Source organism: Hemitrygon akajei, chromosome 17, assembly GCF_048418815.1.
Source record: "Hemitrygon akajei chromosome 17, sHemAka1.3, whole genome shotgun sequence".
NCBI classification, from domain to species: domain Eukaryota; kingdom Metazoa; phylum Chordata; class Chondrichthyes; order Myliobatiformes; family Dasyatidae; genus Hemitrygon; species Hemitrygon akajei.
Window position 1 is genome coordinate 51,788,493 of NC_133140.1, and position 18,475 is coordinate 51,806,967.

Here is an 18,475-nt window from a genome sequence, read left to right on the forward strand (position 1 = left end):
TATAAAAGCTTCTGTTTGACTTTAAGGCTTCTAATTTAAGAGTAGCATCATCTATTACTGACTTCCATGATCAAATTGCTTGCAATGTGTCAAGTTACACTCTTGTCAGTTGGGGGTGGAGGATAGGAATAGATGGCAGTTTTGCTAAGGTGTGCAGCTGAATAAAGATGCAGTTCTCTGAGGAAGAAAGTGCTTGGCTTTGAGACTTCTACCCTGAGATAGCAATGTCACCTATTTGTTCCTGTGTAATATAAAATAAGAACTTGCAACGTTAACCAGAACTTCCATCCATTGGTTTTCCTTTTTCTCTTTTGGAGTTGGCTTAAGACATAATTTAATATTGACATCAATGATGATGTTTTGACATGATGAACAAATGGGCATTTGCCAGTCTTTGTTCTTCTAATGTTCAGTTAAGAAGCTGACTGTTTGCTGGGTTAAGGTTTAGCAATGTCCACCTGACATACTTACTGTACATGCATAGGATATGTTGTGAGCAACTTCAATCTATTCACATGCAGTAGGTATTGCAATTGAGTACAGTGTTTGTATGATGTAATTAGTATTGGCATTAGCTTGACATGAACTGGGGATGGAAAATGTGATCTTCTTGCCCACCAGGAGTACACTAGAGTCAACGATGCTGTCATCTGCCTGCTGAACAGAGCCTACTCCCATTTGGATAAGCAGGGCAGCACTGTGAGCAGCATGTTTTTTTGATTTCTCAAGTGCCTTCAATATCATACAGCCCTCATTGCTGTTTGGAAATCTCCGTTCAGTCAGATTAACACTTCCATTTTATCCTGGATAATGGACTACCTGACTGAGAGACACAGTTTGTGCAGCTTCGGAGCTGTGTGTCAGACATGGCTGTAAGCGGTACTGGGGCCTCACGGGGCTCCCATTGGCCCCCTTCCTGTTTACCCTGTATACCTCAGAGATTAGATATAACACTGAATCATGTCATCTGCAGAAATTCTCTGCAGATGAGCAATAGTTAGGTGTATAAAGGCAGGACGGGAGAATGAATACAGGGCCCTGGTGGAGGACTTTGTCAAATGGTGCAAGCTGAATCATCTGCAGCTCAACATTAGTAAGACAAAGGAGATGGTGATGTACTTAAGGAAGACCAAGACTGCATTGTTCGCTGTTATTTTTGATGGTGACATGGATGTGATGAGGACCTACAAGTACTTAGGGGATGCACCTGGATGACAGACTTGAGTGGAACATCAACACAGAGTTTGTGGACTTTGTGTTTCCTTTCACGGGTTTTGCACTGGTACAGTGTATAAAGGACCAGGCTTTCCCTGACATCAGACTAGTCTTGCTTTGTAGAATTTTCAAATGACAGACCAATGATTAAAATGAGTGTTGGAGTACCTCACAATAAAAGATAGCATAGTTGATTTGTATGCTAATTAATTTCTTCTTAGCTGTGTTTTGGATAAAATTTGAAATATATTTAATAATATTTCTCTTTCTCGAGTCCAATGTACCAATGTCCAAAAATGTTATTTCAAGATGTCAGTATTCCTGGTGAAGTCTACATTTATCTCTATATATCCTGTGGCACTGAATGGCTTCCTAGTTCAGAGATCAGTTATGAACTGTAGGACAGGATTTACTTTAAATCAGACATGGAAGGTTGGGGAGTTTCCTTTCCTAAAAGTTTATTGGTTGCATTTTTTTACAACCATTGTGGTTGGGTAAATTGTGCATTTTTGAAATAAATTGAAATCCTTAAGCTGCCATAACAGTTCTTGAAGTTACTTTCAAGGAATCAACTAAAGTTTGCTATTTTGATTGCAGAGTTCTCAGTAGCTGAAATAAGGAAATTGCTGAATGCTTATAAATATTCAGATCTGTTAGAAAAATAGCATGTTCTTGTGTATCTTGTGTAGGATGCACTGATGTTATTATCATTGTAAGTTATTGTTTTTCTAGCATAGGTTCCTCATGGGCTTTTAGTTGATTTTAATTAAAACCACATTGTTTTGTTTATAAAAATGAATGAAGATAGACTATTTACCTCATAACAATACAAACTTCTCTATTTCATAATTGTTTTTGTGACAGGTGCCATTTGGCCCACTTGCATTTATGCCAGGACAGTTAATCCACACAAATGAAGTCACCGTTTTACTTGGTGACAATTGGTTTGCAAAGTGTTCTGCAAAGCAAGCTGTTGGTCTGGTGGAACACAGGAAGCAACGTGAGTCACTCTCAGTTTTGAGTATTTTGATATTTTTGAATGTACTTGCAAAGATAAATTTCTGGTATCTTGCAATTTTTAACTGTATGACTGCTGTCTAGAAGTAAGGCAGATGGTGTGATTTTGCAGATTACTAGTAGTAATTGATTTTTCTGGCTGTTTTAATATTTACTATTGGTTCTATATGATGATTTATTAGTGGTAACTAGGTTTGTGTCAACTAACTGGATCTTCAAGTACTACTAAAAGTTATTGTTTAGTTTGAGGTTGTGAAGTAACCACATAGATGTCTAAATTGATGCGGTACAAGAGAGATTGATTCAGAATACTTTAAGCTGCAAATTTTGAATTGTACAGGAATGCAATTTAAGGAGTATAAAGAAGTTTTAAAATTAAATTAACAACATTGAATTCTAATTTTTATTCCGCATTATGGCTGATTCAAGATGCTTAATCCTCATAACTGAGGATTGGTTTAGAGAGCAATCATTTCTACATTCACGCACAGAATTGTTGAATTCCATTTACCCCCAGGGATATGATGCGAATTGCTGTTTCTTATGCTTCCATTGAGAGGAACTAGCTGCTTAATGTGCAAATAAACTCTGTGACTGAGCATTTTATTTTATTAGCAAGAACACTGCTGTGGAGAAAATAAACATTTTGGTATCAAGCACCTGGATCACACTTTATATGCAGCCTTTGAATGGACTTAGTAGTTTACTGAACAATTTAACTTAACCCAGTGGAAGGGATCTTAGCTGTTGTAAATCTTACTGCCAGCAATAACTGGCTTTTCTCCCCTCCAGTTCAGCTTATGGTGCTGTAACTTTAAGGTTAGCTTGCTTGCCTTGCACCTCTCATTGTCCCTTTACTCTTTGTAATCTTGCCAATTCCAACTTGGTTTACACATCTGAGGAAACAATGTGAATATTACTAACTACTCTTGTAATTAGCTGGTGAATTCTACAAAAAGGCTAGAAATTGACTTTGTGTATTTTTATTAAAGACAGCTGCAATAATTTTAGTTTAAACTCATCATTAATCTTGAGTTTTATATCAGAATCATTTGAAACTTAAAATACTGAAGAAAAGATGAGCACTGTGATTCTTCCTCCAATTTTAGTCATATCCTTAGGATATTCAGTCCCACAGGATGCAATCCGTCATCCTGTGGGCCTGAACATCCCATGAAAGGAACTTTATGGCGTGGCAGCCCTCTAGGTTTTGAAGGGTAGAACTTTCTCACTCTTCAGATAATTATTGAAAATATTGAAATGATAGATTGCCTTTCATTCTGTAGATAGAAGAAAACCTTAGTATATTTAAAGCCATTAGAATTATTAAGAAAATATTACTAGGGAATTAGAGTTATACATAGATAAATAGACTATTCCACTAACTATTAAATTACAGTGCCTTGGTCCCATTGCATCCCCCACCCCCATCCAATTTTCCAGACCTCCCTGTGAAGTAATGCTGTTGAAGGAACTGAGTGTTCTCACAGCAGTTGACAATCCTGCTATTTAGATCAAAAAGTCTCTGGGCTGGAGTAAAAAGCTTGGCCAAGGGCGGGCAACAAGTGGTCTTGGGCAGCTTGCTCGTAATTAATTTAATTCAATTACAATTTGTATGTGTGGAATTGCTAATACAGTGGATTCCGGTTAATTGGGACTCATTGAGGCCAGTGCATTTTGGCCCAATTAAGCAGCTGCCCTGATAAGCCGAAGTTGCATGGAACTAGTTAAAAAGGTATACAAAAAATAAGCTACCAGCTTTCTATGTTTCTGTGTTTAACTGAGTAATATGTATTTAAATGCAATATCGAACAAGTTAGAACACTACCAAACTACTACATTACTATAGTTATCAATAGAGGAATTCATCCAGTATACACTGCTGTGTTCTTTTGATCGCCTGTAAATGAAAAAAATCAGTGCAGCCACCTAGTGTAGATAATGGACTGCCTTCATTGCCTCACTGCATAAGGTAGTGTCATAATCCAACAAAAAGTTTCCTGGCATCCTGTGTAGATGTTAACTTCAGAGGTGTCATCTTCATCACTTTCCTCATCTTCATATTTCCTGCCTTGGTGTTTTGATACAATGCTTTCGGCGATTGCATTCTCAAAATCTTTATTTTCATTGTAACATTCAAAATGATTATCGATACCTTAGTTCTTTGTACAGTCGGCCCTCCTTATCCGTGGGGGATTGGTTCCGGGACCCCTCTTGGATACCAAAATTTGCAGATGCTCAAGACCCTTATGCAACCTGTCTCAATCTGGTGGACCTTAGGACCCAACGGAACTCCAGACCTTATTTAACCGGTCTCAGTGCAGTGGACATTAAGACCCGATGCCAGAGCTCTGAATGCACAGTGTTTCTGTTCACGAAAATAATCACGATCACAATTGAAAATAAAGTGAAAATAATAAAGCGATTGGAAAGAGGTGAAATGCCATCGGTCATTGGAAAAGTGTTAGGCTATGTCATTCAATGATCGGAACAATTTTAAAGGATAAAGTGAGAAAGGCTCTGCCCCAATGAAAGCTACAATTATTACTAAGCAACACAGTGGTTTAATTATTGGGTTTTGGGTTTTTGATCCTCACATCAACCCGGCACAGTGGAAAGCACACTCAGGAGCGATCTGTCCTGAGTCCCGAGAACTTCCATTCCCAAGCCCGGTGCTGAAACATACGTTCTTAAGTGTTTTATATGCCTAGAAAGGTAAAATATATACTATATGCTAAGACAAACATTTGACCAACTGACGCTAAATAATACCGAATGTACCTGTTCCAACTTACTTAGTAAGAGAACTTCCGATTTTTTTTTAGATCCTGATGCACAGTAATCCACGCACATCCCCCTGTATACTTTAAATCATCTCTAGATTACTTATAATACCCAATACAATGTGAATGCTATGTAAAATGGTGGTTATACTGCATTGTTTAGGGAATAATGACAAGAAAAAAGTCTGTACATGCTCGAACAACAAGTGCTGGAAGAGCACTTCTGGGTTTTCGCGATCCATGATTGGTTGAATTCGCGCATGCGGAGTCTGCGGATAAGGAGGGCCGACTATAGTTCCTAACTTGGTGAGGTAGTGAAATCATTTCATGTTCACTCACAGCTGTTTCTGGTATCTCCAAGCCTAAATGATTGAAACAGCAGTGAATGTAACAGTTCTAGGTTGACTTGCTGCTCATTTTTTGCAACTATCGGTGACAAATTGTACTGCCTGTAAAACGTTTACCCTTGCATTCACTTCCTTGGCTGTTGAAGATGGTGTCAGTAGATTTTCTTTAATTGCTTCAAGAATGTGGTTCACCAACTTTCCACGGTACATCTAAATTTTTTTTAATGATTCCCATATCCATTGGCTTTGTGGCCTAGCTTCTTAGCTAGCTCCTCTGACTTGGTTTTTCAACATTGGTCCACTGATAGGCACATCTCATCCCAAATTGATAATGTAACACAAGCACAAGCAACAGATGCTATTTAAAATTTGTTTGCTCTAAGCACAGGTAGTCTCTAATGGCTATACAAGTGCACGTGACTGACGCTAGTTTGAAACAGTTTGGCAACAATGTCCTGTCCCAATTAAGTGACAGAGTGTCCCAGATAACAAAGGAATCCAGGCTATTTTCTTGATCCATTTTTGTTCTTTAAGAGATGTTCCAAATAAGCGGCTGCCCCAATTAACCAATGACTTAAGTAGAATCCGCTGTAATGCGAGCGAGATGGGTTGGGCTATTTGGATTTATGAAAAGAAATTTAGTGTTGTGGACAAATTTAATAACAAAATGACAGTGGCTTTGTGCTATGAATTGTGTATTAGTTTTAACAGGTAACCAGGAGTGGGGATAATGTTTTCTGATCAGGGAGAATCATGATTTAATGTCTCTTGAGAATCTTACTCGAGCTTGTAACTTTTCATAGAATTATGGAAAGAATAAATATTAGCTTTATTTGTCATATGTAATCAAAATGTAAAATGAAACACATAGCTTGTACTGACAATCAAAACCTTCCAAGGATGTGCTGGGAACAAATGCAAATGTTGCCATGTTTCTGAATAGCTTATGACACAGAAGGAGACAATAACGTTTGTGCTGATCAAAAAAGAACTTACCAATCTCATCCTATCTTTCAGTAGGACCATGATCCTACAAGTCATAGCTTTTCAAGAGCACATCCAAGGACTTTTTAAATGTGACAAGCATTTCTGTCCTTACAGACTTTTAGGCAGTGAATTCTTGAAACCAAATGATCTCTGGTATAAAAAGTCTTATCTTCATTTCCTCTCTTTTTCCATGAATAACTTTACATCTGTTTCTAGGTTTTAGACTTTCTGGTAAGTGAAATACAGTGAATTCAAGTTAATTGCGACAGCCACTTATTTGAGACACCTCTTAAAGAACAAAAACGAATCGAGAAAATAGCGAGAATTCCCTTTGTTTATTTGGGACACTATGCCGCTTAATTGAGAAAGGGAATTTGCTGAACAGTTTCTAACGAGTGTCAGTTGTGTGCACTTGTGTGTTTGTTAGATGCTACACCATGCTTGGAGCAAACAGTTTTTAAATAGTACCATCTGTGATTTTTGTTCCTGACAGTTTGTGAGAAATGAGGAGTGAGGCAATTCAGAACTGTTTTGCTCACTGTGGTTTCAAGCATTCAGACTTAGAGATGACAGAAACTGCAGAGAGTGAAAAATGAAGCAATTTCACTACTATCAACAATCATCTTGAATGTTACAGCTTGAGATTTGGAGGATGCAATTGTCAAAAATACAGTCCATTGTCTGCACTGAATTTTGTTAATTTACAGCAAAATAAAATGAACATGACAGAGTACGCTGGCTAAATTCCTCCCGTCAATAACTATTGGGAGCTATACAGTTTTAGAGTACTGCAGTAGTATTGGTAGTGTTCTAATTTGTTCTGTATTTCATTTAAATGAACGTAAGTGCACCTTAGGTTACTCACCTAAGTGGCAGTTTGTCTTTTTTATACTTTTTTAACTATTTCCATGAGACTTTGGCTAATTGGGGCTTCCACTTACTTGGGTCAAAATGTACTGTCGTGGTGTGTCTCAAGGCATGCAGTTTGACAGGTTTAATTGGCCACTGTAAGCTACTTTTGATATGTCAATGATTGGGGGGAGGGGAGAGGGAGGGCTTGGGAAGGTGGTGTATTAATGGAGATGTGGGAAAAATTTAGAAAATAGGATTAATGTATTTGTGTAAAGAGATGTATGATTGTCAGCAGGATTCGGGCAGAAATCTTATTTCTGTTGGGTATAACTCACATTTGTTTATGTTGTAAGAGATAAGAGACTAGCTTTATTTGCCATACGGAAATGTACATCAAAATACATGATTTGCGTCAGTGACCAATATAGCCCAAGGATGTGCTCGGAGCAGTCCACAAGTATTGCCGGGCTTCCAGTGCCAACATAGCATGACCACAATTTACTAACACTAACCGTATATGCTTGGAATGTGGGTGGAAACTGGGGTACCCAGAGGAAGCATACTTGATCATGGGGAGAACATATGAACTTCTTACAGACAGCCACGGTAATGGTACTCTGATCACTGGCACTGTAAAGTGTTGTGAAACCTGCTATGCTACCCTATGTAATAGAAATAATAACAAATTCCATAATGAAAAAAGATTTCAAAACAAATGGTAAGGAAAAACCTAGTGTTGTAATTTTATCTGCTATTAGAATGTCAAAGTGCAGCACCCTTGGAATTGCACTGTTCAAGTATAATGATAAGGTAAATAAAAGCTCAGAAGTGTTTTCTGTCATTAAATATTGCAACAATTAGGCTTTTTCACACTGCTTCAGATTGATAACATTGCAATTGCCAAGGTAAGTCATTTAATCTGAGTCTGCAAAGGTCAAAGTTAGACAGTTCAATAACTCAAATTATTTGATTTTAACCAGGCATTTAAAAAAAAAGATATACGAGGGGTGATTGATAAGTTCGTGGCCTAAGGTAAAAGGAGTCAGTTTTAGAAAACCTAGCACATTTTTCCTACATTTACACACTTAGTCCAGAGGTCGTGGAGCAAACGGATCTCCTTGTAGAGAAGTCGGTGTCTTGGACCTCCAGAAGTGGTCCGCGGCATGGGGTGATTGATAAGTTCTTGGCCTAAGGTAGAAGGAGATGAGTTATTAATTTCAAACTTTCTGCATTGTCGCTCAGAGTTGAACTGCACGTGCATGTAACAAGAGCTGTATAACTCATCGCCTTCTCCTTAGGCCACGGACTTATCAATCACATTCCCCCCCCCCCCCCCCAATAAACTCATGCCTGTTCTTTTTAAACCCTGGAGGTCATGAAGAAAGGTAAGATTTTGGAAGATTCTGTTAAATTTCAAAAATAGTATAGCTATATACTATATATAGTTATATGGGAGGCAGGGTTTGAGGGTCGGCAGAACATTGTGGGCCGAAGAGCCTGTAATGTGCTCTACTATTCTATGTTCTATACCTGATTTTAAAAGAAGGGCAGGAGACAATAGTTATTGTTGCCTAATAAATGTTACATCAGCAAGTTACTGAAAACAAATAGGTCAAATTAAGCAGAGGAATGCCAGTACTTACTGACTGCCTATTACACTGCAGGCATTTAGGGAAATAATGAAGGTCCTCCATCTCTCTGTACATGCCGTCTTCTCTACTGTGCCATAGGTGTAGTTCAGAGTCCTCATTTTTGCCTTTGCAGTATAGTGCCAAGTTGTCTTTGGTGGTCCGTGTTTCCTCAGCCCTTCAGGGGTGCAATGTCAAGATGATGGAGTTGGCTTTTTTTTCTCATCACGTGCCCAATACATCTCCAATGTTTTCTCATGATGATTGTGGCCATGTCTTGTTAACACTGAGAGAGTGTAGGGTGTGCTTGGAGATCTATCTTGGCCAGAAAATGTGGAGGATCTAAGGAATGCCAATGGGGAATGTTTATATGGTTAGGTGTTGAACATTCCACATCAACCCAAGTGGCAGGAAACTTGGGACTACTGCAAAGGCACAGGTGAATGTGGAATTCCATGAATTTGCTAGATCCATGCATTTTCCAGTAGAGGAAGAACAAACTCAGTGAAATTCTCCTGCATGTACGCTTAGAAACCTGCTTTAAGATTCTGATCTAAGCTGAGCATGATTCAAGTCAATTTTAGTGATGATAGAAGGCAAAGTATTTATGTTTTATGCATTCAATAACTTTACATTTTTAATACATTCTGATACACTCAGTGGCTTTTTATTAGATACCTCCTGTTCCTAATAAAGTGCCCACTGAGTATGTTTGTGGTCTTCTGCTGCTGTAGCCCAACCACTTCAAAGTTCAATGTATTGTTTGTTCAGAGATGCTCTTTGGCACACCACTATTGGAATGTGTGGTTATTTAAGGTACTGTCACCTAAACTTGTTTGGACATTCTCCTCTGACCTCTCTCAGGAACAAGGTGATTTTGCTCAGAGATCTGCTGCTACACTGGATGTTTTTTGTACTGTTCTGTGTAAACTCTGGAGACTGTGTGTGAAGATCAGCAGTTTCTGAAATACTTAAACCATCTTGTATGACATCAACACTCAGTCAGAGTTACTTAGATCACATTTCTTTCCCATCTGATGTTTGGTCTGAACATCAACTGAACCTCTTGACTTTGCCTGCTTTTATGCATTGAGTGGCTGACACATGAGTGGCTGATTAGATATTTGCATTAACGAGCAGGGGTACACCTGAGCGGCCACTGAGTTTATGTTGCATTTGAGCTTGCCTCTTAAATTACAGATCAAATATTTGGTAAGTGTCAATAAAATACTACTAATCTGGACAGAAAGGATGAATTAAATCAATCTTTTCTGTTTGACAACTATTGGTACAGTGTAGGGTTGAAAGAAGCAGAAAATACCAGCTTTGACCTTGTTGGCATTATTGGGACACGGACAATCAGTAGAATTACAAACACTTGTTGGAACTTTGAATTTCCCTATTAGAATTTGCTTGCAAAATAAAAATGATTATTGCAATAAAGTAAACCAGGGAAAAATCATCAGTACTTCCATAGAGCATGATTTTGATTGTTGTTTCAAAATAAAAGCATTTTTATTCAAGCTTTAAAAGATCTTGGTGATTCCACACCTTGTCCTTAGCTCAAGGTCACCATGTGTTGTAGAGGGAATTTATTAGAAGATTATAACGTGATACCAGGGGTAAGGGGATTATCCTTTGAGGGGCATTAAATAGACTAGACCTATATTCCCAAGAATAAAAGAATCTGTAGCAATTTCCTTGAAATACACAAAATTCTGAGGGGGCTTGAAAGAGTAAATACTGGAGAATTTAGAACTGAGTCTGTCTCGTATGGAGACCAAATAAGCATAATCTTTGCATGAAGAATTTTATATATCTTTGGAATTCTTCAACCCAGAAGGTAGTAATAGACAACATTTGGAGTGAAATCAAAAGATCTTTGACATTGAGGGACAATGGTATTGACCTGAGAAAAACAGTTGAACCGTGATTTTATTAAATGGTAAAATAGATTTGAAGGCTTAACGACATGCTGTTACAATTATGATTTTTTTCTTGTCCAACTCTTTATCCACTTAATTTCATACACTTCTCTGCTTGTTCCCCATATCTCCTTTACTGATTTCTTTGAATCTTGATGACTTAATGTGGTTAAGTCCATGTGCCTGCTTATCATAAATTGTTAATGATTTGGCACTCCAAACTGTGCAGGAGCATGTTCAGTTCTGTATTGCAGAGGCTTCCCTGCCCTCTCAAGTTCAAAAAGATGCAGCAAAAGTTAGAAAAATCCATTGTCAAGGAAAGCCATTGAGAGAGGTTTATCTGTTGAAGGATAAATGGGCAAGAAAATTCATTTAGGCATTGTTTAAAATTCTGGCTTGGGGCATTTTTAAATGTATTGTCAAGTTTGGACAGGTTAATGTAAGCTTTTTGAAAATTTGTACAAATTATTTAAAAAAAACAAAATGATGCTTCCAGATGCTGGATTTTCCAAACATGTTAATTTTACTGATTCCCTTCTAAAAGCACCTGAGTCTTTTCTGTGGATCCACTTTCTCATGGGCTGGTGTTGCCAATTTTGCTGCATCCAACATGAGAACTATTCAGCTGTCAGTAGGCTGAGTACCTACTTGTTTTTTCTTTTCCTTGTGCTCTTATATCCTTGTTCTTAACTCAAGGTCAGTACTTCAGCACAATCTGAACTTCAGTTACAATGATAAGATGTCTGCACATCAAAAAGAACTGAAATCTGTCACCTGCTACTGCCATTGTTGGATCTCAGCAGCATTGTTCACTTCTGTTTTGTCAAGATGACAGCCACCTTGAACTTTTGAATATCAGACTGCTTGGCTGGAGCATGACAAAGTTACAATACCTTGCAGCAGCTTGCCATCAACTTGCATATAAGATATTACTGACTCAGTTCATAAGAGTATTGACAGGATTGTCATTCTGCCTTGTTGGAAAGTGCCAACAGGCAGAGTAGGACCCTGGTGCCAGTGCGATTTATTGCATCTTAGTACATGTAGTTTTATAAGTGTTTCATATCAACTTCAAGCTGTGTTACAACCAAATGAGTTTTATTTCCCTCCACATTAAGATGTTTTTGATAGCAGTTAGTATGTCACGCAGATAAATTCCCATCATTTTGGCATTGTCTACTGTGCTAATGTAGACATATTCACATTATCACAAAAGACATGCCACATGAAAAATGATGGAGCATTGACATTGCTGAAGCAGTGCTTCTGACTGGACTACTGTGGAAGTATTACTGTATCTGTTAGATTTGTGGTGGTCTGTTATTGCTGTATAGCTTCACTATTGTGAAGCATCAACTAAATGATGAATAATTATATTGGAGGGAGAGAAGGAAGAAGAACAAGTAAAAGGAAGAAAGAAGCATACTGTCACTTCTTTTGTTGTGCTTCCTTAGTACATTTTATTCCATTGTGATATTGATAAACCCATTGTGAGTTTCCCCCGGCATCTTCCATTGCGCACTCTCTATACTTAATACATTGTAAGAATAAATACAATATAGAAAAACTCCTCCACATCTACAAGTAAAAGAATGCCACAAAGGATGTTGTCAGTGGTTCTCATACCTTTACCTTTTCTGCTTTTCAGATTCAGATTTCTTTATCAGAGTACAGTGAAATGCAGATAACACACATTACATGTGCTGGGTGCAGTTCACAACTGTTGTCACACATTCTGATGCCAACATACTGTAGAACACAATGAAACAAAATAAGAGTAACATAACATCGAACACAAAACAAGTCCCTCCCCCCCACCCCCCCCCCCCCACCCCCAGAGTGCTCCAACTCCATGACAGACTTCAACTTTCAGACTACTTATCAACCTTTGTGTTTTGATATTCAATATTGGCCTCTGGATGAGCTGATGATGGAAGCCTGAACTCTAAGCTTGTCATCTCATCTGCCCTCATGCACATACTTGCATAGACATCTGATCCCAGAACCCACAGACCTGGGACTGCCCGACATCCATGGAAGTCCTTCATCACCCATCCACAATGTTGGCCTGCTGATGCACAGTGGAGCAGCAATGCCCATATTGCTGGCCTTTGAACGTGGAGCGGAGGCAGAGACTACAATAGCCCTCATACCATGTTCACATCACCGGCTTTCGACTGCAGAGTGGAAGCCTGACCTCTAACTCCTCCCCTATGAACTTAAAAGAAGTAATTATGTCTTGAGATCATATAACTTAAAAAATGTTGGAAGCTCATAACATGATGCAGCATCTTTGGAAAGAGAAACTGCATTAATATTTTAGATTATATCCCCTTTGACAGAACTAGGGAAGAGAGAAAACAAAGTTGTAGAGAGTACATGGGAGGAATGGATAGGACAAAAGGAATATGGTGAGATCAGGGTTGTCAGAGCAACAAGCTGTTGGTGAAGTGGTCTGATTGATTGGTTAACTGGCACTGTTAGAGTGAACGTGAACATAGAGTCATAAATTCTGTGAACTAAAGGCAATTAGAGACAGAGAAGATAAATGATTTGTTAAAGTTGAGAAGTACAGAGATCTAGATTGTATCCAGCAGATCATGATATTTTAATTGTATGAGAAAAGCATTAAAAATTACAGATGGATTAGCAAAAATGTCACTCTCATGCAAACAGTGAGTCACCAGAATCTGTAGAATTTGCTGTGATCCGGAAGACAGCAACATTCCCAGAGAGAGGTGAGATGATGTTCTTCAAGTTTGCTTTGAGATTCCTAACAACGTACGAGGCCAGAGATGGTTCAGAGTGGGATAAAGGATTAATGTGGCAAGTAACATCTATGAATCCAGGTACACTCTCACTTTTTTGGCACTATTAATTATTTTATATATTTCTTATTGTAATTTATTTTTATTATGTATTGCACTGCTCTGCTGTCACAAAGCAACAAATTTTATGACATATGCCAGTGATATTAAACCTGATTCTGAAAATGGGAAACTCAGCATCGCTTCCAGTAGTGCAGACTGGTTACTTGAATTTGGGCTGTGTTTGGAATCACATGTGCAACCACACAAAACGCTAGAGAACCTCAACAGGTCAGGCAGCATGCATGGAGGAAAATAAGGAATAGCTGAAGTGGTTTTCTTTCAGGATACTACATTGAATAATTGACCATCAACAACCACAAATATTTTGTTCTTATGCAAGGGATAACTCTAGCAGTTGGAGTGTTTTCCTCTTGATATCCATCAACACTAGTTTTACCGGAGCAACTTGATGCCAAACCTGGTTGAACACTGTCCATGCCTCATTCTTGTCCAGAAACATATCTGTGGTGCATGCTTGAGCCATGGATCTGATGAGATGTAGAGGCAAATCATTCTGGCAGCTGGACATTGGAGAGTAAGTGCTGCTTGATAGCACTGCATCTAATTGTTGCAATAATGATCTAAATTTGATTTGTTGTGGACAGAAAATCTGGAGGAAAATTTTAATGTTATTTATTAGTTAGCAATATTGTAACTGTACTGTAACACCCAGACGAGAGGCATGGTTAATTTTAGAACACACATCTTCAGCACCACTACAATGCTGTCTGGTAACCTTTGCTTTACCCAATGTTTTCAGCTATTTTTTGATGCCTCATGGAGTGAATAAAATTTGTTGAAGACTTGCTTCTGTGATTGGCGGGTGGGAGGTGTAATAACTTCAGGAGGATGCTGAGATACACAGTTGCAAGAACAGGTTTGTGAACACTAAATCACCTGGTTTTCTGTATTAATTACATAAAATTTGGTTTGATCTTCAAAGTCACAATAATAAGCAAACACAATCTGGCTAAGCTAATAACACAAACAATTGTACTACTTCTCCTTTATACTGAGTACACCATTTAAATAATCACAGTCTAAGTTCAAAAACGTATGTGAACCTCTGGGGTAATGCCTTCTACGAAGCTATTTGGAGTCAGGTGTTCCAGTCAATGAGATGAGATTGAAGGTGTGGCCCTGCTATGCCTCAATCAAAACAACTTATAGAGGACTGGAGAAGCATTGTAGAGATGCATGAAGCTGCAAAAGGCTACTAAAGCATTTCTAAAGACCTGAGTGTTCATCAGTCCACAAAAAGAGAAATTGTCTACAAATGGAGGAAACTCTACTGTTGCTACTCTTCCTAGGACTGGGCATCTTGCAAAGATCACACCAAGAGCACAATGTGCAATGCTGAAGGAGTGAAAAAGAACCCAAGGGTAACAGCAAAAAACCTGCCAAAATCTCCAGAACATGCTATGTATGCACTATAAGAAAAACACTGAACAAAACTAGTGTTCATGTAAAGATACCACGGATGAAAGCACTGTTCTTCAAAAAAACATTGCTGCATGTCTCAAGTTTGCAAAAGACCACTTGGATATTCCACAACGCTTCTGAGACAATGTTCTGTGGACACATGAGGCAGAAGTTGAACATTTTGACAGAAAATCACACTGCTATGTTTGGAGGAGAAAGAGCACTGCACACCAATGCCAAAACCTCATAGCCGCGTGAAGCATGGTGGAAGGAGCATCATGGTTTGGGGTTGCTTTGCTGCATCAGGGCCTGGACAGCTTGCATTTGTTGAGGGAATAATGAATTGAAAATTGAATCAGGACATTTTAAAGGACAATGTCAGGGTAGCAGTCTGTTACCTGAAGCTTAATAGAAGTTGGATGGTGCAACAAGAGAATCGTCCGCAACACAAGTAAATCAACAACAGAATGGTTTAAAATGAAGAAAAATCTGTGTTTTGAAATAGCCAAGTTATAATCCAGATCTTAACCCAATGGCATGACTCGAAGAGGGCTCTTCATGCAAAATATCCCAGAAATATTGATCAATTGAAAGAGTTTTGTATGGAGGAATGGTCCAAAATGTCTACTCGCCGTTGTGCAAGTCTGATCAGCAGCTACAAGAAGCAGAATCAGAATCGGGTTTATTATCACTGGCATGTGACGTGAAATTTGTTAACTTAGTAGCAGCAGTTCAATGCAATACATAATACAGAAGAAAAAAAAGAATAAATAATAAATCTTATTCAATATACTTTATACAGTATAAGTATATTGAATAGATTAAAATCATGTAAAAAACAGAAATACTTTATTTTTTTTAAAAAGTGAGGTAGTGTCCAAAGGTTCAATGGCCATTTAGGAATCAGATGACATAGGGGAAGAAGCTGTCCTGAATTGTTGAGTGTGTGCCTTCAGGCTTCTGTACCTCCTACCTGATGGTAACAGTGAGAAAGGGGCATGCTCTGGGTTCTAGAGGTTCTTAATAATGGACTCTGCCTTTCTGAGACACCACTCTTTGAAGATGTCCTGGGTACTTTGTAGGCTAGTACCCAAGGTGGAGCTGACTAAATTTACAACCCTCTGCAGCTTCTTTTGGTCCTGTGCAGTAGCTGTCCTGCCCCCCCCCCCCCCCCCCCAATACCAGACAGTGATGCAGCCTGTCAGAATGCTCTCCACGGTACATCTATAGAAGTTTTTGAATGCCAAATCTCTTTAAACTCCTAATGAAACATAGCTGCTGTCTTGCCTTCTTCATAACTGCATTGATATGTTGGGACCAGGTTAGATCCTCAGAGATCTTGACACCCAGGAACTTGAAACTTTTGTTGCAGTTTATTGCTGCTAAAGGAGGTTCCACAAGGGTTCACATAGTTTTTCTAGCCTGGATTGTGAATGATTAAACAATGTGTTCAATAAAGACATGAAATGTACAATTGCTTCTGTTTTATTAGTTTAGGCAGATTATGTTTGTCTATTATTGTGACTTAGATGAACATCAGACCACATTTTATGAGCAATTATTGCAGAAAACTAGGTAATTGCAAAGGGATCACAAACTTTTTCTTGCAACTGTATTTCATTAAATGTAGATGCAAATGCTTCAGTCTTACCTTTAACACTTATCATTGATTCCCTTATCAGTGAGTATGCTGCTTTGAACCTTTAGCGATTAAGTGTATAAATAAGAAAAAATTATGAAGTGAATTATGAGAGTTAAATTAATATGCATCCAAAGTTAGATCATTAGCAGGTAAGTGAAGATGGTGTATTGTGATGACGAGTGAAGCAGGTGCTTTCTATAGTGGGACGTGTCTTGTAGAAGTAGTCATGAACATTGTCATAAGCAGTCAGGAAACACTTCTGGGAGTGCACAACTTACACAAGCTCACTTGATCTCAGAACACGTCCTACACAATCAAAAAAAGTCACCTACTTTCTGAGGAGGGTTGGAAGAGCTTGACTATATGCATCAGTCACATGATCTTGTACAGGTGCGCAGTAGAAAGCATCCTATATCAATAGATGGTATGGAAACTGCACTGCGTTGGACAGTGAGGCTCTATAATGGGTAGTCAAAACTCCACGCATCACCGATACCAGGCTACCCACTATCAAGGGCTGAGACCCTTCATCAGGACTGGTAAAAAGGATGAGAAGTTAGAGCAAGAAGGTGGGTGGAGGGAAGGAGGAAGTACAAGGTGATAGATGAAGCCCGGAGAGGGAAAGGGGGTGAAGTAGAGAGCTGGGAAGTTGATAGGTGAAAGAGAAAAAAGGAAGGGGGAGGGCAGAAGACCATGGAAGAAAGGGAAAGAGGAGGAGCACCAGAAGGTGATGGGGCAGGTAAGGAGATAAGGTGAGAGAAAGAAATGGAACTGGTAAAGGTGGGGGGAGGGGGGAGTGTGTCAATTACCAGAAGTTCAAGAAATCATTGTTCATGCCATCAGATTGAAGGCTACCCAGATGGAATACAAAATGTTGTTCCTCCATCATAAGTGTGGCCTCATTTCTGCAGTGGAGGAAGCCATGGACTGGCATGTTGAAATGGCAAGTAACATTGAAATGGGTGGCCACTGAGAGATCCCACTTTTTCTGGCGGACAGAGCGTAGCTGCTTGGTGAAGCGGTCTCCCAATCTTCATTGGGTCTCACTGATATACTTGAGGGTCTCTTCCCTTCCCTCCCACCCCACTTTCCGCTTTCCGCGGGGTTCACTCCCTATGTGACTCCCTTGTGCATTTATCCCACCCACTGATCTCCCTCCTGGTACTTACCTTTGCAAGTGGAACAAGTGCCATAACTGCCCCTACACCACCTCCCTCACTCCTATTCAGGGCCCCAAAAAGCCTTTCCAAGTAAGACTGTGAGTCTGTTCATCTGGTGCTCCTGGTGTCGACTCCTGTATATTGGTGAGACCTGATGTCACTTTGCTGAGCACCTATACTCAGTCTGCCAGAAAAAGCAGGATCTCCTAGTGGCCACCCATTTTAATTCTACTTCCCATCCCCATTCCAACACGTCAGGTCATGGCCTCCTCTGCTGTCGTGATGAAGCCACATTCAGGTTGGAGGAGCAATACCTTGTATTCTGTCTGGGTATCGTCTAACCTGACAGTATGAAAATCAATTTCTTGAACTTCTGGTAATTGCCCCCCCCCCCCCCCCCCCACCTTCACATTCCCATTTCTGTTTCCCACCCCCCTCTCTCCTTATCTCCTTACCTGCCCATCACCTCCTCTGGTGCTTCTTCCCCTTCCCTTTCTTCCATGGTCTTCTGTCCTCGCCTATTAGATTCTCCCTTCCTCAGCCCTTTATCTCTTTCACCAGTCGACTTCCCAGCTCTTTACTTCACCCCTCCCCTCTCTCAGCTTCACACTACTGTAAATATTTCTC

At 39.3% G+C, this 18,475-nt stretch overlaps 1 protein-coding gene across 2 annotated transcripts in view; it reads left to right on the forward strand.

The window, feature by feature from the left end:
- The window catches only part of uri1 (URI1 prefoldin like chaperone), a 60,880-nt gene that overhangs the window by 11,922 nt on the left and 30,483 nt on the right, over window positions 1-18,475 (forward strand). For both annotated transcript variants that reach the window (XM_073070116.1, XM_073070117.1), the window contains exon 4: window positions 2,080-2,215. In XM_073070116.1, coding sequence (XP_072926217.1) covers window positions 2,080-2,215 — 136 coding nt within the window. The remainder of the gene's footprint in view (window positions 1-2,079; window positions 2,216-18,475) is intronic.